This window comes from Geotrypetes seraphini, chromosome 1, assembly GCF_902459505.1.
Source record: "Geotrypetes seraphini chromosome 1, aGeoSer1.1, whole genome shotgun sequence".
Classification (NCBI taxonomy): domain Eukaryota; kingdom Metazoa; phylum Chordata; class Amphibia; order Gymnophiona; family Dermophiidae; genus Geotrypetes; species Geotrypetes seraphini.
This window is the reverse complement of record NC_047084.1, coordinates 2,703,718-2,730,859: the sequence shown is the minus strand read 5'-3', so window position 1 is coordinate 2,730,859 and position 27,142 is coordinate 2,703,718. Positions and strand designations below refer to the sequence as shown.

The following is a 27,142-nucleotide window of genomic DNA, read 5'->3' as shown; positions in this document are numbered from 1 at the left end:
GACAAAGCACAAATTTTCAGGTTATACTTAAAACAGTACTTTGATTATATCAGTAGCTCTTTCTATTGACAAAGTTTGACAGAAAGAATTCATGGGATTTAAAATACAGATGTTCCCTGATCTATCACGGGAGACCCAAAAGCGTTGCCGTGAATTTCTTTTATTGAAACCAGGTGTTCTATCTTTAGGTGCTTCTTTCTATTTGCGACATCCTTGTAAATGTATAGTGCACCACCGTACAGTTAAATATGTTTTCTTTGAGCCTAATCAATTGACTTCTTTCATAGCTTTATCCCGTTTGGAGGCAGAAAATCTTACGCCCTAGGATTATTATAGAATAACTCCTGTACTCAGCCTTATAGTCATATCTATGTATAAGGATGTACATTATGTTCAATTATTTTCCTTTTGCTCTTGCTAAAAGAATATCTTGGATCTTATAATTTGAGGACTTGAGCACATTAGCTATAAATTATCTTTGTGTTATGATATGATTTTCTTGATGTACATGATGCTAATTTTGCTTTCTGTACAAGTTTATTCTTGGTTGTTTGATTTGAAAATCAATAAATATAATTATACATACTTAAAACACATGGTCAATTTTGGTTGAAACCAATACCAGGCAGTTTAAAGAATTTAGGGTCAGTTTCATCACCGAAACAGATACATACATCATCCATCATCATAGGCGGTCAGTGGCGCAGTTGTTCAAGCAGGTTAAAATGAGTGGGACTGGGACAGAGGTGGAAAGGGGCCTGAGCCCATAAATTGTCTGACAACATTTATTTGACTTTTTAGCCCATCCTCCCAAAGGAGCTCAGAACAGATTACAAATCAGGTACTGAAGCATTTTTCTCTATCTGTCTAATGGGCTCAACAATCTATTTAATGTACCTGGGGTATTGGAGGATTAAATGACTTGCCCAGGGTCACATGGAGCAGTGCGAGGTTTGAACCCACAACCTCAGGGTGCTGAGGCTGTAGCTCTGAGTCTAACCACTACACCACACTCTCCTCCAGCGATTCTGTAAATGGAGCCGTTATCGGCAGCCACCAAAAAAACATGGCCGGCAATCGCGTGTCAATCATCTAACAGCACCATTTATAGAATCACAGCTTTTGTTAAAGATAGGTGCCTTAGAACCAGGGCTGTGGAGTTGGTAGATAAATCCTTTGACTCAGATTCCTCAGTTTCTGGTACCCACGACTCCAACTCCGACTCCAGTACCCAAAATTGTCTCCGACTCCACAGCCCTGCTTAGAACACCTACGGTCGTTTCTGGAGTTAACCACACCTACTTCAATCTTAGGTGTTCTAAGGCGCCTCCATAGATGTGATGAAGGTGTTGCTTTTCTAGGCGCTGGTAGGCACCTATATGTTTTTACCAATTAACACCTCACCCCCTTTTACTGAGCTGTGGAGGATTTAGCGCTCGGGCTGCGGTAGAAACCTCCACCACGGCTTAGTAAAAAAAAGGGGGGGGGGGGTTGGAAGTTAGGTGCCTAACTTAAGGCATCGTTTATAGAATATGGGCCTCAATAAATAAACCAGAGACCACAAATCAGTAACAGATATGAATACAAAAAAATGAACTGGAAATCTCAAGGTCAGACTCTGTACACTGCACTAACAGACAAACAGAAATTTAAATGCACAATGTCAGAGATTAATATTTCTAAAAGCTAATACATTACAACTAATAAATTCAAAATAAAATACTTTTATTTTTCTATCTTTGAAATCTGAACATTTTATTTACCAATTTGCTTTGGACCAAGTATTTAGTCTGTCTTTCCCTAAATATTTTCCCAGTCTTTGTAGGACCTTCTGTCCATCAGACATTTCTTCTCTATCCATGTCCACTATCCATCGTTTCCGAGTCCCTATCCATCCAGCTTGCATCGCCCCTCTGTATCTCTATCCCTTTCTCAATGCTCAGCATCTGCCTTCTGTGTCACTATCCTCCCCTATATTTAGCATCTTCCCTCTGTGTTCCTGCCTTGACCTATCTTAACCTGCATTATCCCCCTCCCATGTCCCTACACCCTTGCCTCCCCCCCCCCATGGTCAGCATTGCCCCTGCATTCCTATTCCTCACTTCTCCCCCAGTGATTAACATTGCACCTGTGTCCCTATCCTTCACCCCCGTGATTAGCATTGGCCCTGTGTCCCTATCTCTCACCCCCATGATTAATATTGTACCTGTGTCCCTATCCCTCAAAGTTTCAAGTTTTATTTAAAATTTGAAAACAACGCTTATAATTAGCGTTACACCTGTGTTCTAACCCTCACCCCATGAATAGCATTGGTTCCGACCTGCCCTAGACCTGCCCTGTGTTCTGTCCTGGCCTACCACTAGACCACCAGAGGGGGGACAGGGTATACCATTTGGTTCAGAATTTTTTTTTCTTGGTTTTTCCTCCACTACAGGTAGGTGTGTCTTATGGTCATGATCAATTACAATTGGTCCTGTGTCTCTATCCCTTTTCACTCCTGTGTTCTTAAGAACATATCATCATAAGAATTACCATACTGGGACAGACCAAAGGTCTATCAAGTCCAGTATCTCGATTCCAACAGTGGCCAACCCGGTTAATTGCAGGGCAGGGACAGGGATAGAGCCTATGAGGACAGGGCAGGGATGGGGACAGGGACTCTTATGTTCTTACGTAAGTTACATCAGAGGAGGAGGGACCTGTGGCAGGGAAGGCCGAGTCTCTGTGAATATCAACTGTAATGCTGCAGTGATGCTAGCAGCAGAGATCAAGTGAGCAGAATCAAAGGGGGAGGGAGAAGCAGGTCCATAGAGAAAAGGTCCTCTCAAGAGTCTCAACTCCTTGCAGCTGGGCACTTATATACATTATACACATAAGATATCAAGTTTAAATAGCTCAAAGAACGCGGAATAAAAGGATTTAGTTAAATAAAGAATACGAACAGGGTGTACTGATTGTTCAACAGGCATCTCGACACCTAGTTTTGCACCTGCATATGAAGGAACAAGAATTGCAATGCGGGAGACGAGAATAACCTAAGGCACCCCCCCCCCCCCCTACCTTTGTCCCTTAAGTTTTTACACAACGCCCAATGAACGGCGGTTTTTATTTCCCGGTGCTAAACACATTTCTGGTTCACAACCCCCCCCCCCTAATTACCGAAGCGGAAAGCTGGGGGAAGGGCCCGTCCTACCTGGCTGAAGGGGAATTCACAGGATAGAGGGGGTCGAAGTAAGGAGGTCTGCCTCACAGCGATCGTAGAAAAAGAAAGCGAAACCAAAAGCAGCAGGGAGCGAAAGTGCGGGAGGAATCGAATCGCCCATGGCGGTGGAATAAGAGCCCTCCCCCCCCCGTCGCGCTCGGCTCAACTAAAGTATTTTAGGGCCGTACGCTTGGGCTCCACGTTTTATTCGCACACCGTTTGCTGTGGCCGCCGGGGGTGCAGATTGGCTCGCTCCCTTCCCCTCCCCCCAATTCCTCCGTGTTTTGATGTCCATGGGCGGGGCAGCGAAGGGCGCCGGATAGAGTCGCACTTTCTTAGCCGCTTCCCCCTTCTCCGTGCGCAGCTGCGCGTCCTGGATTTGTTTGCGGAGCTCCTCTAGGGTTATTGGCGGGGGGACATGGAGACCTTTTCCAACGGTGAGTAGCCCACGGTGAGAGTCTTGGGGGGGCCCGGCTGAAGGAGCAATAGTAGTAGCTACGGGGCCCAGTGCCAAGAAGATTTAGCGCTAAGCAGACGGCGAGTCCACCCCGTGCAGCAAGACCGGAAGCTGCCGAGTCGGGCTCTCTATTTTCAGGGTTTCCCATCTAGGGGTCGGAGCCCCACCGGGTCACGACCCAGGTAGGCTCTTCGGAGGTGCATATTATTTTATACCTACAGGGGGGGTCGCACAGTTTTGTCCGTAGTTATGGGGTCAGAGTCACAAAAGGACTGAGAAGGAAGTATTGCTCTATTTCAGTGTTTTTCAACCTTTTTTGGGCAAAGGCACACTTGTTTCATGGAAAAAATCACGAGGCACACCACCATTAGAAAATGTTAAAAAATTTAACTCTGTGCCTATATTGACTATATATAAAGTAATTCTCTTGAATAGGAATCAAATAAACACAAAGAAAGTATTTTATAATTACTTTATTATGAAATATTAAGTAAACAGAATAGTGAAAAATTATAAAATACTTTATTCAGTGCGAAACCTGGGCCTGTTTGGCTGAACACAAAGCTGATATTCTGGCTGGAATCGAAGAAAAACACACACGTAGCTCTTCGTCAACAGCCGTTCCCTTCACCGCCCCTTCACCGTCACCGCCATCCCTTTCACCGCCCCGTCACTGCCATCCCATTCACCGCCCCGTCACCGTCCCCGCTGCATCCATATAAGCCTTAGTACTGTAATATTTAACTTATTCCTTTCTTATAAATCAAAGTTCCTGCTGCTGAACTAGAGAAAGAGATGTTCAGCTGGCAGGGCTTTGTTTATAAATTTTTATCAACACAACTAATATACTATTTTATCCTAAAGCAAAAAAAAAATAAATAAATATAATTTTTTTTTCTACCTTTGTTGTCTGGTTTCTGCTTTCCACATCTTCTCATTCAATTCCTTCCATCCACTGTGTGTCTTCTCTCTACGTCTTCCATTTGCTGTTACTGTGCCTCTCCCTTCACCCCCCCCCCCCAATTGGTCTAGCACCTATCTTCTTCCCTCCGCTCCCCCATAGTCTGGCATCTGTCTTCTTCCCACTCTGTCTTCCACATTTCCCTTCGGGGTCTGTTCCTCTCCACCCTCCTTCAATGTCTGTCTTATTCCTTTCCACCACCACCCTTCCCTCCCTCCTTTACCATCTGTTCCTTTCTACTACCCTTCAGCTCCTCTCGCGTGGCCTATCTACCTTCCTTCCTCTTATTTTCATGGCACGTTACAATGTAATTTGTGCAAGCCACTGGAGCCTGCAAGCTCGGTCCCTGTCCCATCCCCACAAACCATCTCGCTTCTGTGCTCCTATTTTCTCCATTTCTAATATCTCCCCTATGTATCTGTCATTGCCCCCCCCCTGTGTCCATATACCATCCCCATGGCATGTCCCCTTTATGTCTCTGTCCCTATGCCCCATGCACATAATTTCCCCTCTTTCTGTTACCTTCCTGTGTCCAGATTTCCCCTATCTTTCTCTTCCATACCAGTGTGTCTCTTCTTTTCAACCCCATCTAGCTTTTTTCCCTCTTTCTTCCCCCCCCCCTGCTTCTAGCATCTGGCTCACCTGCCTGTCCTTCCCTTTCTTTCCTGCTGTGGGTTTTTCTTTCCGTCTTCATCCCCTTGGCCCAGAATCCTTTTCCCTTTCACTCCCTCCTTCCAATTTGAGCCGGGAACACGAGCGATCGCACGGTCCCCGCAGCCACCACTCGCCTGCCCAATCGATCCTACTGTTTAGCCAGCTCTCTCCCTTCGCCTCACCTTAGTTTGTAGGTTTTGTTTTTCGGCGACATGCACGCTTTCCCAAAGAGCCGCGCACGCGCAGCTGCCCAGTGTTCAATCTTCTGCTCTGCTGCAACTTCCTGTTTCCGGTTGCGTCAAAGCAGAAGATCGAAACTGAACAGCAGCGGGGACCGGGGGAGTCTCATGGGAGCGCGTGCGGGACCCGGCCTGAGGCCTAATCAGTGTCTGCACCGTACGGCACACCAGGCAACATCTTGCGGCACACTAGTGTGCCGCGGAACAGCGGTTGGAAAACACTGCTCTATTTAATCACTGGAGCTGGTTTTGGGTTTTTTTTTTTTAATGTTTGCATCTTTTCGCATTTTCAAGGTAGTATAAAGAAATAAAAAAAAAGTGCCACCGGATTTTCAAGTAAATTATTAATTTGACTCCAAATAGATTTCCAAAAATTATATATTAAGAGCAAAAAAAACAATAAATGATCCAATGTTCCAGCTTCAAGATGACAGTGCCAACATCTATTAGACTTAGAGCTATCTAATTTTTGCAAACGCGCTGGGGTCCAGAATGCTCTATGTAATAGTGAATGTATGATTAATAAGTATTATTATAGTGTATATGATTGTATAATGAATTACTTGTTGAAAGTTTTAAAATGAATAAAGAAATAAAAAAAGGAAATGAGGTGCTATTCCGTAAGCACCTGAAAACTAGGCTTTTCACAAAAACGTAATGCTCTCCTCCCCCCTTTACTCAACCACCAAACTCAATGTGTTATATTTTACTTTATTAAGCTCTTGTAAACCGTGCCCAGCTCTATATTCATGGAGAGGATGTGGTGTATAATCCTAAGGTTTAGTTTAGTTTGATGCTTTTTTATTGGACCAATTCAATGCATTTTAGGATGAGCTTTCCAAAGTAACCCTTCAAATCAGAAATAAGCAAATGTTGACAAATATCAGTATATATAAGGAAAACATGAAAGCATCTCAGGGATAGGAAGAGGGAGGGTTGGGCGGGCAGGAGGAGACAGAAAGGTGGCAGAGCAGTTTTGTAAATGTCTTTAAAGTGGGGGAAAAGCCTAGATCTCTGTTACGTCCCGTCTGGTAGGTGTCAAAATACCTTATTTTGATTTCAAATGTTTTACATTCTTGGATTGTTTTAAAGTTCCCTTTCTCGCCTTAAAATTATTGGTGCAGTGGTCAGTTTTTCCAAAGTGTTGTCCGACATCCTGATTGGTATTACAATTCTTAATATGAAATCTGTGTAGGTTGATTCTAGTCTCTTTAGCATTTGGCTTGTTTCAAAATCTCTATGTTTTAACTGGATCCAGGTTTGCACTTCTGTTAAACGGGCAGACAGGAAGCCACTGATGTTTTTCTGTTTAATTTCCTATAAGTCTAATGTTTTGTTTTAAATGCAGTATGTGCAGCGGCATACCGGGGGGGGGGGGGCAGGCGGAGGGGGGTGGTCCGCCCCGGGTGCACGCTCCAAGGGGATGTACAGCCGGCCGGGTCCGGAAGCTGCCACGCTGCTGAAAACGGAACCTCAGTGCGGCTGCTGTATTTATTACAGAGCATAAATACGGCAGCCGCGCTGAAGTGCACCAAGGTCCCAAGATGATGACTACTGTTGCCGTTGCTTCGGAAGAGATACTTGACATCGGAGGGGGTGTACCGGCAGCCGCAGTCATTGCGGGACCTTGCTGCAACTCCCTGCGTCTGGAGGCCCAGCCCCCCTCCAACGTCGCTTACCTCTTCCGGAGCAGAGGCAGCAGTAGTCGTCATCATGGGACCTTGCTGATTTCGATGGAGAGAGAAAGAAACATAGTAGGGTGGTGGAAGGAGAAAAAGGGGGTCAGGGTGGTATGGAAGGGTGTTGAAGGGAGAGAAAGGGGGTCAGGGTGGTATGGAAGCATGGGGAAGGGTGAAAAAGGGGGTCAGGGTGGTATGGAAGCATGGTGAAGGGTGAGAAAGGGGGTCAGGGTGGTATGGAAGCATGGGGAAGGGTGAAAAAGGGGGTCAGGGTGGTATGGAAACATGGTGAAGGGTGAGAAAGGGGGTCAGGGTGGTATGGAAGCATGGTGAAGGGTGAGAAAGGGGGTCAGGGTGGTATGGAAGGATGGTGAAGGGAGAAAAAGGGGATCAGGGTGGTATGGAAGCGTGGTGAAGGGTGAGAAAGGGGATCAGGGTGGTATGGAAGGGTGGTGAAGGGAGAAAAAGGGGGTCAGGGTGGTATGGAAGCATGGTGAAGGGAGAGAAAGGGGGTCAGGGCGGTATGGGTGGTATGGAAGGGTGGTGAAGGGAGAGAAAGGGGGTCAGGGTGATATGGAAGGGTGAGAAAGGGAATCAGGGTGGTAAGGAAGGGTGAGGAGGGGGGTCAGGTTGGTATGGAAGTGTAAAGGGTGAGAAAGGGGGTCAGGGTGGTAAGGAAACATGGTGAAGGGTGAGAAAGGGAGCAGATGCTGATGGAAGTGTGGGGAAGGGAGAGCAGAGAGTGAAATGCCAGACCATGGGGGTGTGGGAGAGATGGAAGGGGAGGCATAAAGTTTCTGAAAGGTGAATAGAAGGAGAGAAGTTGCCATATAGAAGGGGCAGAGAGAGGGTAGACAGTGGATGAAAGGAAGAGAGTGACAAGAAGATGAGGAAAGCAGAAACCAGAGAAGACAAGGTAGAAAAAAAATTCTATTTATTATTATTTATTTATTTATTTATTTTTTGCTTTAGGGGAGATGTATTGCTGTTTCTGTGGTGTTGCATTGTATGCAGAGTCCAGCTTCTTGGTGCTTCAGTTTAATCTTTGTGTACGTATTTTTATTCTATCTGCCCATTTACAAAACTTTAGAGCATTTTTTAGCGTTGGCATCTGAGCTGTTACCATCATGGCTAAAAACCACACTACAGTTTTGTAAAAGGGGGAGGGGTTAGTTTGTGATTACATACTAGGCGAAGGTATTTTTCTGTGTTCTGTGTGTTCGAAAAGACATGGTTTTCTGTTAGGATTGACTGTGTAGGATTGATCTGTACTAGTCTGGCTTTTTTAGTTTTACAATGGATTTATTGACGTACTGCTCAGTACAGTATGTAAGATGCTGCCTTTTCCTAGGTACACTCTTGTGTGACGTGTGGATTGTTACTAAAAATCATGTTTTTCATACAGATGGGGGGGAGTGTCAAAAAAATGATGGGCCCCGGGTGCCACATATACTAGGTACGCCACTGAGTATGTGTTTCTTTGTTATTAAAACAAACCTTTTTATAGATCATCTTTTGGTAGTCAGTTGATCATCGGCCAGTAAACAGCTGCACTTGTTCTGCCGACCACATCCATCAGTCGCATCTTTTATTATTGAGCCAACGATGTATTTGAACATGGTAACATTGTGAAGTTGAGACAGGGCGTCAGATGAAAGAAGAAGTTGTCACATTTTGAGAAGTGGTAGCTGTCCTGCCACTTATTTCTGTCAAATGGGATGATCAGTGACACTCAGAAAAGCACACAGACAATATAAAGCATAAACAATCACACTTTATTATACATATATATATATATATAAGAATAAAATATCATCACCGTATCTCAGGCTAACATTCTACCTTCACAATTGGGAACCCCTCAATAGATAGGCGAGTAGAAATGGGAGACTGTCCCTTTTAGGCATCTTGGATTCTGTATTCCTGGAGACGTCTTGGGTTCTGATGTTAGGATCAGAATCCCGTCCTTATAAGCTGCTGAGTTCAAAAGCATAAGGAGGTGTTTGCAGAGACTGTTTTCCCATGAGACTGGTTTCGCTGTCCCTTTGATGCTGTTTGGGCAACTCCTAGGTCAAAAAGGTCAAGATAGCAGATGTGGAAACCTTTGATGTTGTCTTGGCAACACCCAGATCAAGGAGGTGTGAAATCAGTTTACTGTCCTTTTGATATCAAGGAGGTAAGGATGTCATATAAGCAGACTTGTTGCAGAAAGCATCTGGTTTTACTGTCCCTTTGATGCCATCAAGGAGGTGCAACAGAAACCGGCCTCCCATCTGGCTTCACTAAACAAGGAAGTCAGGATGTCAGATAAACAGTCTTTACTGTCCTTTTAGTGATGTCAAGGCAACACTTAGGTCAAGGAGGTCAGATAAGCAGACTTGAGGAGACATGTCACGTATTATGCTGAGTTCATTTACCCCCTGGGTATAACAGTAGCTAATATTGCTTTCGCTCTCATTGCATATCAGGAAAATAGAAGTAGAGAAAACTTAGCAGGGTGTTTGGGTTATTATTACACAGAATATCTGCAGCAGCCAGTGAAGTAAAACCTGTTTGTTAAAAACCAGAAAGCAGAGTCCCTTGAGTCTTGTCTTGTATTCTAGATAGTAAGTCCCTGTTTACAAATTAATTAATTCTGCAACCCATAAGAGGAAGGAAGTCGACTTTTTTTCAGTAAATAACTTGCGTGTTAAAAGATAAATAATGATGTAATGCCATGGTCACCAAATTGCCTTTTCGGGAGACGATATAAAAAATTTTGATTGTAGGTGGTTTTTCATTTTGAGTGACCTTGAGCTTATTTGTTGTGAGGGATATTTTATGCAGTGTGACTTTCCTGTTTTGGAGCGTGTTTATTCTTTTACTGAAGAGAAAAGCTGTGATTGTCACTTTTTTTTTTTAGAGGGGGGGCCTTCTGCTAAGTGGAAGTGGACTACTACTACTTATTATTATTTCTATAGCGCTACCAGACATACACAGCGCTATACAGAGTGTAGGGTTTGAGCTATGAACTGAGGGACCTGCATTATCCACCCCCTTTTTTTTACTAAACCGCAATAGCGGTTTTTAGCACAGGGAGCTGCGCTCAATGCTCCACGCTGCTCCTAGAGTGCCTGTGAGCGTCGGGAGCAGCATGCAGCATTCAGCGCAGCTCCCTGCGCTAAAAAATGCTATCGCGGTTTAGTAAAAGGGAGGGTATATGGGGGGTAGTTGATGACCTGCCACCCAGCCTCATGGGGACATGATTGTTAATGCGGGTATGGAAAATTATATCTACAATGCTTCTTACTGAGGAGCCATTATCCTTGAAGATTATAATATTTGGATCTTTATCTTTGATAACATCTCTGGATAAAGCTGATATGAGGCTACCCATTTTCTCCCCTCCCACCCCCCTCACTCGCCTCTGACTCCTCTCATACCTTTAATTATATGGCTGACCAGAGGGATGCATTCTCCTTCCGGCCAGCTCCTCCCTCCTCCAAAATGGGCCTCCCCTCCCCTCCCCTCATCCTGGGATTCACCATAGGAGAGGGGGGCCTTATACATTCTGGGCCAATCAGAGTTCCAGGCCCCTCCCCAGTGCATCCCAGGATGCACCGGGGAGGGGAAGGCCCATTTTGGAAGAGGCAGGCAAGCTTGCCGAAGGAAGTAGGCATCCCTCCGGCCAGCCATCAATTAAAGGTACAGGTCAAAGAGGTCAGAGGCAGGGGGCTGTTGTGATGCAGTGGGAAAGAATAGGTATCTCTCCTGCTGCTGGGGGGGGGCTCGCTTGTCAGCAGGGGGAGAGTGGGCATCTTGCCCGCTGCTGGGGGTGGGGATTCACGGCAGCGAGAGAGAATGGGCATCTCTCCCGCTGCTGGGAGTGGTGGGGGCCACTTCTCAAAACGGCTTGTATTTTTAGCAGTCTCTGACACTTATGCCGGAGTTTTAAACAGGGCTGTCATTGTATTGACACCCCTGGACTGGTCGCTGATTTTTGTCATCAAAAGCCAACGCTGCTCTTGGAGAATGGCTCAGCAATTTTAAAGGATCCACAGGAGCGCTCATTAAAGAGCCCATTTGCATGTCAGAGACTGCTAGAAACCTTGCTAAAACCAGAGATAAGCCATTTTGATAATCTGCCACTGAAATGCGTGCAAGCTAAACCGTTGGAAAATAATTTAGTGACATTGTTAAAACTTTTGAGAATTTGGGCCTAAGTCTAGTCTAGCTTAGATAAATGTATGTCAGAAAATGGTCATTACTGAACTATATTGCAGTAATAGTTCTGTTGCATAGGTTTTTATTTCTCTGATTGTGCCTTTGTGTATTACTGTGTTTAGTTTTATAAATTTAATAAAATTTCAAGGATTAAAAAGAGAATTAACGTTTATTAAACCCAAAGGCTCTTTTCAGAACCATAAAAAAAATTCTGCTAAACAAGGGAGGATCAAATGCCCTACTTAAAGTTGTAACTTATACAGAACATAGTATAGTACAGTGTTCTTCAATCTTTTTATACTTATGGACCGGCGGAAATAAAAGAATTATTTTGTGGACCGGCAAACTACTAAGACTGAAATTTTTTTTTAAAAACCCGTCTCCGCCCCATTCCCGCAGCTCGGTCCCCATCCTGTCCCCGTGAACTCGGTCCCTGTCTACACCTCCATGCTGCTGACCCGGTTCTGGTTCCGGGTAGGCCACATGCAGCGTGCAAGAGTCACTGTGTGCTGTCCCGGCATACAAGTGCAGCTGGCGCTGAAGATAAGGAGCAGCCAAACCGGAATGAAGACGGGCACGCACTTGCAGGAGACACTAATTCTTCACGGACCGGCAGGAAATTTTTGCGGACCAGCATCGGTCCTTGGACCGGTGGTTGAAGAACACTGGTATAGTAGATCAATACTATAGGTTTGTTTTATCCTGCTCCAACATACAAGCATAAGTACAGAATGATTCATAGCTGAATATTTAAAGTAAAAGCCATGCGTGCATTTTATTACATACTAGACTGGGTGGTTCTTGCTAATTGATGTGTAAATTACCTTTGCAAGACTGGGAAAGGTCTTTGATAGTGATTTTTTTTTTTCACATATAAGATCTTACTGTGACTTTTATTTAGCCTTGTAGGAGCTGATTCATCCTAACGTGTCTGTAGCTAAAAACAGATCCAGCAGACAGAAGGTTTCTTGCCTGAGATCAAATATAAATTCTAAGCTGGGGACCGTCTCTTGGTGGCCTTTTTTGTCTGTAATTGAGAACTGGCTTCAATATAGAGGGAGAAAGAAAGCTACTGATGACCTACTGAGGGGCATCTATATAGTAGAACCAGTGCCAAAACAGTTGTATTTAACTATCTGCTGGAAAAAAAAAAGACTAAAAACAGATGCAGGCCTATTTTAAGTCTGTTCCTTTTCTGAAGCACAGTTGTTTGCTGTTAACATACTTTTAGGAAAGTGCATCATGCAAGATTACAATTTGACATAAGATTTTTACATGTTCAGTGTTGCTTTTTACAAGTATTTTTTTTTTGTTTTAGTTCCCAAGAGTTAAAGTAACAATATAGATATACACCGAGAACTTGAGTTACTACATGCATCTGCAGTCTACAATAAATTGAATACAGCTAAATACGTTAGAAAAACAGTAAGGTTAAATAAAAGATCTTAGGTTGCACTTGTGCTTTAGGCTTATAGTCTTCAGATGGGATGTTTGTGGTTCCAGAGCATGGTTGTCTAGGTTGTTTACTTGGTGCCCTGCCTAGAGGTATTTCTGGATATCCCATGATAGTTTGTGCTCTTCAACTCAGAAGGTGCTGCAGTGCTGGTACAGCAATTGTTTTGATGGCGGCTGTTACCATGGGTTTACTACTACTAATCAGTTTTCTATGGTGCTACTGGATATATGCAGCGCTGAACACATTATATGCAGGTACTTTTTCAGTCTCTAGTGGGCTCACAATCTAAGTTTGTAAAAAGAATATATTTTGCTTACCTATTCAGCGAACCTGTCAAATGCCCAGTTTGTCCTGTAAGTTAATCACAAAACTTGGAGTCCAGGGTGGAAGTATACTTTATTTGAAATAAATTGAGTTTCTCGCTTCAAGAGTCGGGCAGGGAATTGCAGCTTGCCCTGCGTGGCTGGCCCTGCACGGACCGGCAGGAAATTGCAGCTTGTCGATTTAACCGGCCCTGCGCGGACCAGAAATAATTTTCTGCGGACCGGTGGTTGAAGAACACTGATCTACAGGATTCCAAAAACTTCACCAATCTGGTTTTAAAAGCGTTTCCATTAATTTACTTATCATAGAAGTCAGACTTACCGGCCTACAATTCCCTACTTCTTCCTTACTTCCAGTTTTGTGGAGAGGTACCACATCCGCCCTTCTCCAGTCCTCCAGTACCAGTCCTCCAGTTCCACCAGAAGTTCCCATTTGTATTTTTTTTTGGGGGGGAGGGGAAACGCTTGTTAAACATCTGGCTTAAATGTCCCTGTTTCTCAACTGTAGCTGAACAATAAGGTGACATTGTGGGGTTTTCTCTTCAATCTTTCATTTCAAATAAGTTTTGATTATTGCCAGCCAGACTTTCAACTCCAGAATTGCTCTTGTTCATTTAATCCAGGGGCTCTCACCTGCCAAGCGGAGTTTTAGGCCACACCCATTCCATCCCAGGATGCACCAGAGAGGAGCCCAAAGGCCCTGATTGGCTCATGTGCCTTAGGCCCCTCCCCTGTGTATTCCAGGATGCATTGGAAAGGGGCGAACTTGCCAGTCAGAAGGAGTAAAAATCCCTCCGGCCGGTCTTCCTTCATGAACAGTATGAGGGGGGGAGGTGTCGGGGGTGGCTGTCAGGGGGGTTGAGGTTTGAGGGTGTAACCAGTTGGGAGGGTGGCAGGGATTTGGGATGGTGGTAGCAGGAGGGAGTAGGCATCCCTCCTGCCAGTTTTGGAGGTACTTGTTGGGAGGTTCCCTGCCACAGCTGGCTCAGCTGATTGCAGCAGGGGAATTTTCCCTACTAATCAGCTGAGCTGGAAGGACTCTGGCCCAGCTGATTGGGGATTCCCTTACCACAATCATCTGATGTCAAGGAGATACCTTGATCAGGCAGGCACGATTCTGTAACTGGCGCTGGATAAAGAATTGGGGGGGCGGGAGGGGGTATAAGACAACCGGCATCTTATACAGAATCATCCCCTGATAGCCCAGTACATGGCAGAAAAATTTAGCAGGCTTAGAAAATACAAGCTGGGATAAATATCAACAATTTTTTATTTGTTTTATAATTATGTATATAAAAGGCTTATATCCTGCCTATAACCTAGGTGGGTTCCAAAATTACATTTATCTTAGCTTAATATAAGAGAATTTGTAATACCTTTATTAATAGCTCAGTTTGTATAAGCACAGTAGGCATTTAATTTACACTTTGTTTTTTTTTTTTGTTTTGAAGAGGTGAAGAAATAGGACTTTAGTTTTAGGGGTTTGTTTTCTTTTTCAAGCCTTTTTTTTATTGCTGTTACTTTCCTTCCACCAGTCATTCCCCACCCCACCCCCACTTTCCCTTGTCTTTTTACCTACCTTGCTCTTTCAAAAAATGTGCTTCCTTTTTCATCTAACCTGACATTTCATAGGCTACAGAAGTACCTCCAGGTATCTTTAGCCTAGCGCACCACCCCCTCTGTCAGAGGCCTACTATTGAAATACTGCAAGGAGGTGCTAAGATTAAATGCTTAGTTGGGATGATCCATTGACCAGAATTTTCCACCCTAGATAGATATATACTAACAGGAAAAATTGGAAAACAAAATGGAATGGGCCACTAACATGTTTTTACCCTCCTTGTGCCCCCAAATGGAATGAGTTTGTCAGCCCAAGGAAAGGGAAGCTAGAATATATCCTTAATTTTGACTTTATAAGAACTTTTTTTAAACTTTTTTTGAAAAATTTACTAGCAGTTTTTTGTTTTGCTTATGAAGTCTGTAGAAAACAACTTTTTGACCTGGGAAACTGATAATGAAGAGAGCTCATAGAAGAAACATGATGGCAGATAAAGGCCAAATGGCCTGTCTAGTCTGTCCATCCCCAGTAACAATTATCTCTTTCTCTCTCTCTGAGAGATCCCATGTGCCTATCCCATGCCCTTTTGAATTCAGACAGTCTCTGTCTCTACCACCTCTTCTGGGAGACTGTTCCATGCATCTACCACCCTTTCTGTAAAAAAGTATTTCCTTAGATTACTCCGGAGCCTATCACCTCTTAACTTCATCCTATGCCCTCTCATTGCAGAGTTTCCTTTCAAATGAAAGACACTCGACTCATGTGCCTTTACATTAAGTAGGTATTTAAACGTCTCCATCATATCTCCCCTCTCCCGCCTTTCCTCCAAAGTATACAGATTGAGATCTTTAAGTCTGTTCCCATATACCGTATGATGACCACATACCATTATAGTAGCCTTCCTCTGGACCGACTCCATCCTTTTTGTATCTTTTTGAAGGTGCGGCCTCCAGAATTGTACACAATATTGTAAATGAGGTCTCACCAAAGTCTTATACAGGGGCATCAATTCCTATTTTTTCCTCCTGGCCATACTTCTCCCTATGAAACCTAGCATCCTTCTAGTTTTTGCCGTCACCTTTTCAATCTGTTTGGCCACCTTAAGATCATCACATACAATCATACCCAAGTCCCTCTCTTCCGTTGTGCACATAAATTCTTCACCCCCTAAACTGTACCGTTCCCTCTGGTTTTTGCAGCCCAAATGCATGACCTTGCATTTATTAGCATTTAAATTTTATCTGCCAAATTTTAGACCATTCTTCAAGCTTCGCCAGATCTTTCTTCATGTTATTCACACCATCCGATGTGTCTACTCTATTGCAGATTTTGGTACCATCTGTAAAGAGGCAAATCTTACCCGACAACCCTTCAGAAATATAGTTTATAAAAATGTTTAAAAATCAGGCCCAAGAACATGGTCCACAGGATTTGCTGTAAACCTGGTCTTAGATGGTTAGAGTTCTGTGTGTTAAATATGAGGATTGATTCATAAGTTATGACAACTAATTTTTTTTTTTTTTTTTGTCTCTCCAAAATGCACCAACACAGGAAATCTGATATATATGTTTGAAAGTGTGTGATATGTACTTAATGTTGCCACCAGATAAGAGTATAAGCATGTCTGGAAGGGGAGAAGCAAAAAAATGACATTTGAAATATTGTTTTATTATGGCATACAGTGTGTAGTCTTCCAAGTTGTCACAGTTCGTTGCCAACGATGGGGAAGGCAGTGAATACTAGTGCTTCCCGATTCAGGAAAAAAAATTTTGATTCGATTTTCCTGCCCAATTGGGTGTTTTTTTAAAAAACATCCTGGTGGGTTTATTTTATAGCCTCTTCACCCCCTTTGCCTTCTCCTAACCATACTGGTGCTGTGGTGTAAACAAAATAAACAAACAAAAAAACATTTTAAATTTCTCTGTTAAATCCTAACTCACGTTTGCGATTTAACACCAGCTCTGGCAGGCTACACTTTTCAAATCTGACATATTGTAATCGCAAAACAGAAAATTAAAATTATTTTTCTACCTTTTGTTGTCTGGTCATTATTTAAATCTTGTTGGTCCCAGGCTTTGGTTGTCTTCTGATAACTTGCTTGCCAGGGTCTCCTTCTTTCTTCTTTCTCCGTGCTAACCATCATTCCTCTATCTCTGTCCTCCCCTTCCGTTTCCCTTCCCTGGAGGTCTGACATCTTTCCTTTTTTCATCTCCATCCACAGATCCACCTTTTCTCAACTACCCTTTCAACCAGCATCTCAACCAACCTCCTTTCCCACACCCCAGGGTCCACCATCTCTCCCTTTCTGTTCCTTTCTGTTCCTTTCATCCCTAAATCCCATTGTCCACCATCTCTCTCCCTCTCCTCTGTTTTTAGACCCATTATTTCTTCCCCCCCAAAGTCCGGCATATGCATATCTCTTTGAACCCCCCCTTCCCTCCCTCTGTGTACTTCTACACCAGAGCCCCCTCCCCTGAAGGTCCCCCCTGAAGGCCTGCATTACCCTCCTGAAGGCCTGCACCCCATCCCGGAAGGCCTGTTCCCCCACTCCCCCCGAAGGACTGCACCTCCCCCCAAAGGACTGTCCCCCCGGAAGGCCTGTGTGTTCCTCCCTGACCTCCTACGTCTTCATTTACCTGATTCCAGCAGGGAGCAGCCTGCAGAGAGGATCGCCGGTACTTTAGCGATCATTACAGGTTGCCATAGGCCTTTGGAGCTGTCTTCCCTTTGCTGCGGTCACGCCCCTCCTCTGACATCAGAGGCAGGATCGCTCCAGAGGCCTACGGCAACCTGCAATGATCGCTAAAGTACCGGTGATCCTCTCTGCAGGCTGCTCCCTGCTAGAATCAGGTAAATGGAGGCGGGGGAAGCTGACCACTGCAGCACTTCACAACTGACCCTTGCCCTCTAAAGGAGAAGCGGCAGCGGCTGGCCAGCAAGAGGCAGACCTGCTGAACCTGCTTTAGGGGGGAGGGTCAGACAATGAATCGGGAGGCCAATTTTTTTTTTGTTTTTCAATCGATTTGAATCGTGAATTGGGCAGCACTAGTGAATTCCATCAGCTGCATTTGAGACTACTTTGAAGGATGTTAACAATTAAACAGTTTGTACTTTATTGTTCATGTTGTACACTGTATGCAATAATAAAACAATGATGTCAAATGTCATGTTTGTTTGTTTTTTTTGCTTCTCCACTACAGAGACTCTTGCACTCATCTCTCAAGTGATGGCAATATTAAGAAGTACATGTCACACACTTTCAAACGTAAATATTGGCGTTTTTTTGAGAGAAAAAAAATAGTTGCCATGACTTATTAATCAACCCTCGTATATGATGATCTGGCTGACTTCCCACTCTATACTTCAGCTCCGGGGCTTTAAATATTAGAGAAAAATAGATTTTATTTTTGACATTTGTTCTGGGTCTGATAAATATGTGCATGCCTTTTTGTTTTTCAGATCGGGTCCAGCTACCCAGGCACATGATAGAAAACAGCATGTTTGAAGAGGAGCCTGATGTAGTAGATTTGGCCAAGGAACCCGGCTTGCATCCTCTAGAGCCTGATGAGATGGAATATGAGCCTAGGAGTTCACGATTACTGGTGCGGGGTCTTGGAGAGCATGAAATGGAAGAAGATGAAGAAGACTATGAATCCTCAGCAAAACTGTTGGGCATGTCGTTCATGAATAGAAGCTCAGGCCTCCGTAATAGTTTAAATGGCTATAACCAGACTCCAGATGGATTATGCTCGGTATCTTCCAAACGGACAATGATTTTTTGTGCAGTTTTGCTTGCGATTGTAGTTTCTGTAGTGATGGTGGTCTACCTGCTGCCTAAATGTACTTTTACCAAAGAAGGTTGTATTGAACAAAACAGTACCGTGGAACCTGTATTCCCCTGGGCACAACATCGACTTCCCAATAGCATTAGACCCCTACATTATGATCTTTTCTTGCATCCAAATCTGACCACTGGAATTTTTACAGGTTTTGTCCAGATAATGCTTAATGTTACCCAGGAGTCTAAGAGTATCATACTTCACAGTTTGGGTCTTAATATCACTAATGTAAACCTTATTTCAGCAGCTAAAAATCAAATTAAAATTACGTTTCTGGAGCATAAACCCTTTGCACAGATCGCTGTTGTTCCATCAGAACCTTTATCTCGAACACAGACATACAACCTGAGCATGGAATATTCATCTAATCTCTCGGACTCTTATTCTGGATTTTACAAAATTGCCTACAAGGATGACGGTCAGAAAAGGTAATATTGAAACTACATACATTTTGTTTAGTATTTTGTCTACAAATGCATTACGTACAAGGCAACTGCTTTATTAGTTTTCTTATACTGATGCAACAGTGAATTAAGTATTTGTGTGAGATTTGTCAGTTTTCAAAACTATCATTGAGCTAACTGGAGAACTAGAACTTGCTACTTTTGTTTAATCTCCCACTTGTTCTCTGCAATCTTTTGTTTAACTCATCTCTGTTTTAATGTCCATTAATTAAGAAAAGCAGGTGTTTACTCTTCATCATAGCCAGACCAGTCTAGATCAGTGGGCAGATCCTGCCAATAAGTGGATACAGAACTAAACTATTTGGCCCCCTTTTATTTTTTCTGATGCAGCTAGAAAGTTGGTCAGTATTCTCTGTCTCAATCAGCTGGACAGATGTATAAATTAGGGCAGACATTAAGAAAAGGAGATATGGTGGATATGGGGGGGAGGTCCTTCCCTGCAGCTGCAGGGATGGAGATGAAAATAGGAAGGGGAGGACAGAGATGGAAGATGGATGGTTAGCACGGAGAAAGAAGGAAACGAAAAAAAGGGCAGGAGACCCTGGCAAGCAAGTTATCAGAAGACAACCAGAGCCTAGGACCAACATGATTTCAATAATGACCAGACAACAAAAGAAAAAATAATTTTATTTTCTGTTTTGTGATTACAATATGTCAGATTTGAACCGCGAATGTGAGCTAGGATTTAACAGAGAGAGGAAAGGTCTTTTGTGTTTCTTTACACCACAGTGCCAGGGTGGGTAGGAGAGGGCAAAGGTAGTGAAGAGGCTATAAAAGGGGTGAAGATGCTATAAAATAAACCCACCAGGATGTCTGGAAAAAAAAAACCCCAATTGGGCAGGAAAATCGAATCAAAAAATTGATTCAATAGGCTGAATCGAATCTAATTGAAATATTTTTTTCCTGAATCGGGCAGCACTACGATGTACTGCTGTTCCAAGCCTGGAGTCTCACTCACTGTTTTCTAGGGGTAATACTGTCAACTTGCATATATTGCTAGGTGGGGCTTAGCCAAAGCCTTCTGCATCAGGCATTGTGCCTCCTCCATAGCACCGCCCAGACCACAGTTCTCAGCTACCCTTTCATCCAGCATCTCTCCCTCCTTCCCAACCACCCCAGGGTCCACCAGCTCTCCCTTTCTTTTCCCAACTACCCTCCTATCCAGTATCTTTATCCCCCAGCCCCTCTCCATACTATCCCTTGTGTCCAACTTCTCTCCCTTTCTGTTCCTTCCCTCCCTAAATCCCATTGTCCACCATCTTTCTTCCAGTCAGTTCCTTCATTATTTTCAAGGAAGCACAAGATCCAGATTTTTACCCAGTACTTTGCTCTTTGTTCCCGTCCTGTTCTCACTAGTTTCTCTTGCTGTCTCTTTTTAACATTTCCACTTCCCCCAACCAATCTCCAGCAGTTTCTCTGACTAGCTCCCCACAGGTCAATCTCTCTCCCTCCAGCCTGTCCCACTCATCTGGGCCTAACAGTTTCTCTGACTAGCTCCAGTCCCCACAGGTCACAATCTCTCTCCCTCCAGCCTATCCCACTCATCTGGGCCCGCTCACACATCCAGAACTCTATTCTCCCATCCCCCATGGGATCATTTACTTTGTTCGCTGCACTTTCACTCTTGGGGTCGCGCAGGCATCATGAGTGAAGCAAACATGATGCCTTCAGTGGCCCCAGAAGCCTATCACTCAGCTACAGTTTCCTGTCCCTGCATAGGCAAGAATTCTCCCAAAGATGCACAACATGGGAAGTCTCATCCACTCTGACCCCATGACAGTTGTCGGTGGAACACTGATCTCTCCATTAGCCGCTGTTCCGCCCTACCCGAACCTGCTCCTTGCTCTGCATGGCACACAAATTTTGACTTCCACAGCGCATAAACCTTGCCAGGAAACCAAACCCCGCCCTAACACTCAAAAGGCAGCCTTCTCCATGGTCAGATGCTGTAACAGAGGAAAAGCTTCCGGGGCTCGTGAAGGCAGCGTGTTTGTAACGTTTCCCGTGGCCCCAATGGTGAACAAGTGCAGTGCTGTTGGGGAGCTAACAGGGTAAATAAGTACCGGATCCCGCAGGGGGGGGGGGATTAGAGCTCCAGACAGGTGGGCAGGTCTTGCATTGAAGACGACTGACATAGCCTCATGCACTTTCTGACTGACCCCACTGAATCAGCGAGGCCGATTTTAAAAAAACAAATCAATTCGAATCGGGCAGCACTAGTACAGCCTTCCTTCACCCTGAGAAGGAGAAGGACATTGGCTTGCTAGCCCACTCTGAAATGAGATATGGAGGTCAGCCTGCAACCAGGAATAGGAGAGTGTGTTCCTCAGCAGTTCCTGATGATGACTTTCATAAAATAAATTATCCCAGGACAAGCAGGCAGCATATTCTCAACACATGGGTGACATCCACGGAGCCCGATGCAGACAGCTTCACAAGCAGACTTGCTTGAAGAACTTTTAGAAAGTTTGGGACTGCCGCACCGTACATGCGCGAGTGCCTTCCCACCTGACATAGGGTGCATCTCTTCAGTGTCTCCTCAGTTCTAAGTTTTCTGCGGAGCTGAGAAGCACTCATTTCAAGGCTCTGCGCAAGAGCTAGTTCTACTCGTGCCTTCTCTAACTGTGGCTTGTGTATTTTCTTTACAGAATTGCTGTATTATCTGCGCATTATTTTTTTTTTTTAAAGTTTGTTTTTTTTCGATTGTGTCACGGCGGGGCCTACTCCGCGGCCTCAGCCTGCAGGCTTCGATTTTGCCACAGCCGTGTTTCATTCCATGTCCCGGCTGATCACAGGGCTCAAGAAGTGTAGCCGGTGTAAACACGCGATCTCCATCACTGACCCACATAAGTGTTGTGTACAGTGTTTAGGACCTGACCATTGTCCGGAGTTGTGTGCCCGCTGTGCTACACTTCAAAATCGAGCCCTTAAACATAGTCGAGTTCATATAAAACCTCGACCCCCGATTCTGACCTCGATCTCGACTCCATCAAAGTCTTCTACGGGGCCAAATCTTCAACCTCGACCTCGCTCAATCCTTCCTCGATAAGGAAGTCTTTGTCTTCGGGGAAATCAGCTAAATCTTCTCCCGAGACCCCGTTATCCTCGGTGTCTCCTTCAGGTAAGATAGCTAAGCCAAACCCTCCGGACATGCCACCCTTAGAACCGGTGGGTCCGAGGCTACCCAAGAAACGTGTCACAAAATCGAGTCAACACTCTTCCTCGAGGTCGTCTTTCTCGGAGTCCATAGCCACACCAATTGTACCAGATCCAGTGGTCTCAGTGCCGGCTTTGCAGAATATGTTGGAAACTATTCTGCATCAGGAGTTTGGTAACATGCTTGCCTAATTAACTCCTGCCTCGACTCTGCTTCCTGCAGTCCAGCCTGAGCACTCAGCTGTATTACAAGGAGTTGAGTTCTTGAGAGTGCCTCGAGCTCAATATACACACACTATGCAAGGAGTTGAGTCCTTGAGAGTGCCTCGATCATTCTACACACTCTATACAAGGAGTTGAGTCCTTGAGAGTGCCTCGAGATTCCTCTGCACAAGGAGCTGAGTCCTTTTCAGTGTCTCGACGTCGTTCTTCTACTTCCAGTCTTACCTCTTCACATAAGACACTGCCCTTTTCAAGGCACAGGACGAGGACTCCTCGACATTCATCTTTGAGGCTGGATCCAACTCAATCACGGGATCCTGATTCGAGACGCAGTTCTTTCCCACATCATTTGTCGAGGCATTCATCAAAGCCCAGGTCTTCTTCTCAAGACAGGTCTCGTTTATCAAGGCATCGAGACTCTTCGAGACCACCAACTCCTTTGTCAAGGAGATCTGTTGTGGAGCCAAACCATTCTCGCCATTCGAGTTCTCCTCCTGTGAGGTTTTCTTCAAGTGGGCATTCGTCTTCATCTTTGCCTATGGATTCAGATCTCAGGTATCAATACTCCAGAGAGGCTTCACCTTCGTTCTCTGCTGTGAAAGGTACCTTAAGGGGTTCTCATTCATCTTCTCCTCAACGAGGTCATACCTCTTCAAAATCCGATGTCCTTTACAAAATTTCTATGCCAAATGAGTAAAGATCTTAACATCACTTTGGAATCTGACTCAAAATACTCTAAGGAGTATTTGGAAGAACTGGGTATGTCTCATCCTCCTAGGGATTCTCTCAAATTACCCATGAATGGCATTCTTACTCAAACTTTCAAAAGAAATCTTGATGTACCATATTCCGTCCCCGCTGTACCAGCAAAGATGGAATCTCGATATAAGATGATCCATTGTAAGGGATTTGAGAAGTCTCAATTATCCCATCAAAGTCTTCATTAAAAAGAACCAATCCTGCCAAAGTTTATGCCACCGTCCCTCCTTGCCAAGAGGGCAGGACCATGGACAAGTTTGGCCGTCGGCTGTATCAAAATTAAATGATGACAGACTGAATTTTGAACTATAACTTTGTCTTTACTTATCTGAAGCATTTGGTCAACGCCATGCCTGATTTTTTTCAAGTATCTTCCTCAACATCGACTTCCAGAGTTTCAACACATGCATCACACTCTGGGTCAACTTCGCATGCATATGGTTCAAGCTGCATATGATGCGTTTGAAATGTCCTCTAGAATCACTGCGTTCTCGGTAGTCATGCGCCGTCTGACCTGGCTCCGCACCATAGATATGGATCTGAATCTACAAGATCGACTGGGCAACATCCCATGACTCTATTGAGGCAGCCATAAAGCGCTTATCTGAGCTTGAAAAGTCATTTGGTTCCATAATCAAGCCAAAGCCTTCCACTCTTCCATCTTACCAGAGGCGTTTTCCTCAAAAGCCAGCACATTATTGAAGGCCGCTTCCTAAGAAGCAGCAGCGGTAGCATAAACCTCAGACCAATGCTGCACCCAAGGCCTCTCAGTCTTTTTGACCATCTAACACAGAACATAACCTCGATCGTTCTGCCTCTGTCCTTTCCTCTCCCTATTGGTGGTCGTTTCCATCATTTTTACCAACGTTGGACCTCTGGGTCCTCACAATAATCAGAGAAGGTTACTCTTTTCACTTCCTTCAGGTTCCACCAGATCTTCCCCCAAGAGAGTATCCTTCCAATCCATCGCAGACCACCCTTCTTCAGGAAGCTCAAGCTCTGCTTCATCTCCGTGCCATCGAGGAAGTTCCTCTGGAACAGCAGAGCACAGGGTTTTACTCCCGTTATTTCCTTGTCCCAAAGAGGACGGGGGATCTGCGACCTGTTTTGGATCTCAGAGCTCTCAACAAATTTCTTGTCAAAAAAAATTTTGGATGCTGTCTCTAGCATCCTTGTATCCTTGCTAGATCACAGTGATTGGTTATGCTCTCTGGATCTCAAAGAGGCTTACACTCGCATTCCCATTCATCCAGCCTCTCGCAAATTTCTCAGATTTGGGGTGGGAAATCATCATTTTCAATACAGAATGCTATCCTATGGCCTGGCATCATCTCCAAGAGTGTTCACCAAGTGCCTAGTAGTAGTGGCAGCAGCTCTGCACAACCATAGTCTTCAGGTTTTCCCGTACCTGGACAACTGGCTCATCAAAGATGCAACATCTCAGGGGGTTATTGTAGCAACCTAACGGACTATTTGTTTCCTCCAAAGTTTGGGGTTTGAAATCAACTTTCCAAAATCCCAGCTACAGCCCTCTCAGACTCTACAGTTCATTGGAGCTGTTCTGGACACTGCAACTCAGAGCATTCCTTCTTCAACAACGTCAGGATGCTCTCATTCAACTTTGCCAAAAAGTTTCATCTCTCACTTCACTCTCAGAGAGACACATGATGGTTCTCCTAGGTCACATGGCCTCTACAGTTCATGTGACTCCTTTTGCCAGACTTCACCTATAAATTCCTCAGTGGACCCTGGTATCTCAGTGGGCACAGGCTTTCGACCCACTCTCTCAGCACATTTCAGTGACTCCTTCGTTCAATCTCTCCACTGGTGGATGCTTTCTTCCAATCTCTCCAGAGGTTTACTGTTTCAAATGCCACCTCATCAGAAGGTCCTCGCAACAGATTCCTCGTCCTACGCTTGAGGGGCTCATCTCGATGGTCTCCGTACTCAAGGGCATTGGTCCACCACAAATCGTCGGTGTCGCATAAATCTGTTGGAACTCAGAGCGATATTCAACGCTCTCAAAGCTTTTCAACATCTTCTTCACAATCAAGTAGTCCTCGTTCGTACAGACAATTAAGTCACCATGTACTATGTCAACAAGCAGGGAGGAACAGGATCTCTTCCCCTTTGCCAGGAGGCTCCGAAGGTTTGGAATTGGGCAATTCTTCACAATATCTTTCTGAAAGCCATCTACATTCAAGGAGAGAAAAACTTTTTAGTGGACAAATTGTTGTCTTCTACAGCTTCACGAATGGACAATCAATTCGGCGCCTCTCCATCACATTTTTTCTCAGTGGGGAACTCCTCAAATAGATCTATTTGCGTCTCCCCACAACAATAAGCTGCCTCAGTTTTGCTCCAGGATATACTCTCCTCATTGCGTCGAGGCAGATGCTTTTCTTCTGGAATGGACAAACCTGTTTCTGTATGCATTTCCTTCATTTCCTTTCATTCTCAAGACACTTGTGAAACTAAAACACGAACATGCCACCATGATTCTCAGAGCTTCTCGGTTGCCCAGACAACCGTGGTTCTCTCTTCTACTTCAACTCAGCAGCAGGGAGCTACTACTTCTACCAGTTTTTCCATTTCTGCTTACACAGAGTCAGTGGTCTCTGCTTCATCCCAACCTACAGTCTCTGCACCTGACATCTTGGTACCTTTCAATGTAACTGCCAATTTCCAGTTCTCTCAATCTGTCAAGGACATTCTAGAGGCTTTTAGAAAGCCTACTACTAGGCAATGTTACAACCAGAAATGGACTAGGTTTTCTGCTTGGTGCAACCTTCATCACAAGGAGCCTCAATCTACCTCCTTGTCTTCAATTCTGGATTATCTGTTGCATTTATCTCAATCGGGTCTCAAATCAACATCTATTAGAGTCCATCTCAGTGCAATTGCTGCTTTCCATCAGCCTTTAGAGGGGAAACCCTTATCTGCTCATCCGATAGTTTCCAGATTTATGAAAGGACTTTTCAATGTCAAGCCACCTCTCAAACCGTCTCCCATGGTTTGGGATCTCGATGTTGTCCTTGCTCAGTTGATGAAGCCTCCATTTGAACTAATGTCTACAGCTCATCTGAAATATCTCACTTGGAAAGTGGTCTTCCTTAGTGCTCTCACATCTGCTCGCAGAGTCAATGAGCTACAAGCTTTAGTAGCGGACCCACCTTTCACAATATTCCATCATGACAAGGTGGTCCTTCCTCCGTACTCATCCAAAATTCTTACCAAAAGTAGTTTCAGAATTTCATCTCAATCAATCCATTGTACTTTCAGTGTTTTTTCCAAAGCCTCATTCTCATCCCGGAGATACTTACAAAGGTCTAAACCACAATGTTCTTCTACTCAACTTTTTGTCTCCTTCGATCCAAACAAGTTGGGACATCCAGTTTCCAAGAGAACAATCTCCAACTGGTTGGCTGCTTGCATCTCGTTTTGCTGTGCTCAGGATGGACTGCATCTATAGCAGGGATCTCAAAGTCCCTCCTTGAGGGCCGCAATCCAGTCGGGTTGTCAGGATTTCCCCAATGAATATGCATTGAAAGTAGTGCATGCACATAGATCTCATGCAACCCGACTGGATTGCGGCCCTCAAGGAGGGACTTTGAGACCCCTGATCTAGAGGGTCGAGTCACAGCCCATAAAGTCAGAGCCATGGCGGCATCTGTAGCTTTCCTTAGATCTACTCCTATTGAGGAAATCTGCAAAGCTGCCACTTGGTCCTCATTTCATACATTCACCTCTCATTATTGTCTGGATTCTTTTTCCAGATGGGATGGCCACTTTGGCCCAGGCAGTATTAGAAAATTTATTCTCCTGAAGTGCCAACACTCCCACCATCCCATTCTGATAGCTTGGAGGTCAAAAAACAGGGGAAAACAAAACCGCAAACGCAAATGTACCAGAACCAGAATGGAATTGTCCAGATCAGAATGATGTGCACTAAAAAAGTGTCCTCCAATTC

General features: G+C 44.5%; 2 protein-coding genes across 3 annotated transcripts in view; one reads left to right on the top strand and one right to left on the bottom strand.

The window, feature by feature from the left end:
• The window catches only part of ERAP1 (endoplasmic reticulum aminopeptidase 1), a 115,961-nt gene extending 112,598 nt beyond the window's left edge, over nt 1-3,363 (bottom strand). Inside the window, exon 1 of the mRNA XM_033914666.1 lies at nt 3,194-3,363. The gene's annotated coding sequence lies outside the window, so the exon portion shown is untranslated. The remainder of the gene's footprint in view (nt 1-3,193) is intronic.
• A 48-nt stretch (nt 3,364-3,411) lies between these two features.
• Nucleotides 3,412-27,142, top strand: part of LNPEP (leucyl and cystinyl aminopeptidase) — a 178,457-nt gene continuing 154,726 nt past the window's right edge. Inside the window, exons 1-2 of one of the 2 annotated variants that reach the window (XM_033914441.1) lie at nt 3,412-3,639; nt 18,192-18,999. In XM_033914441.1, coding sequence (XP_033770332.1) covers nt 3,621-3,639; nt 18,192-18,999 — 827 coding nt within the window. In that variant the 5' untranslated portion in view covers nt 3,412-3,620. Of the gene's footprint in view, nt 3,640-3,684; nt 3,842-18,191; nt 19,000-27,142 lie in introns of those variants that run through there. The other variant, XM_033914530.1, reaches the window with a different exon arrangement.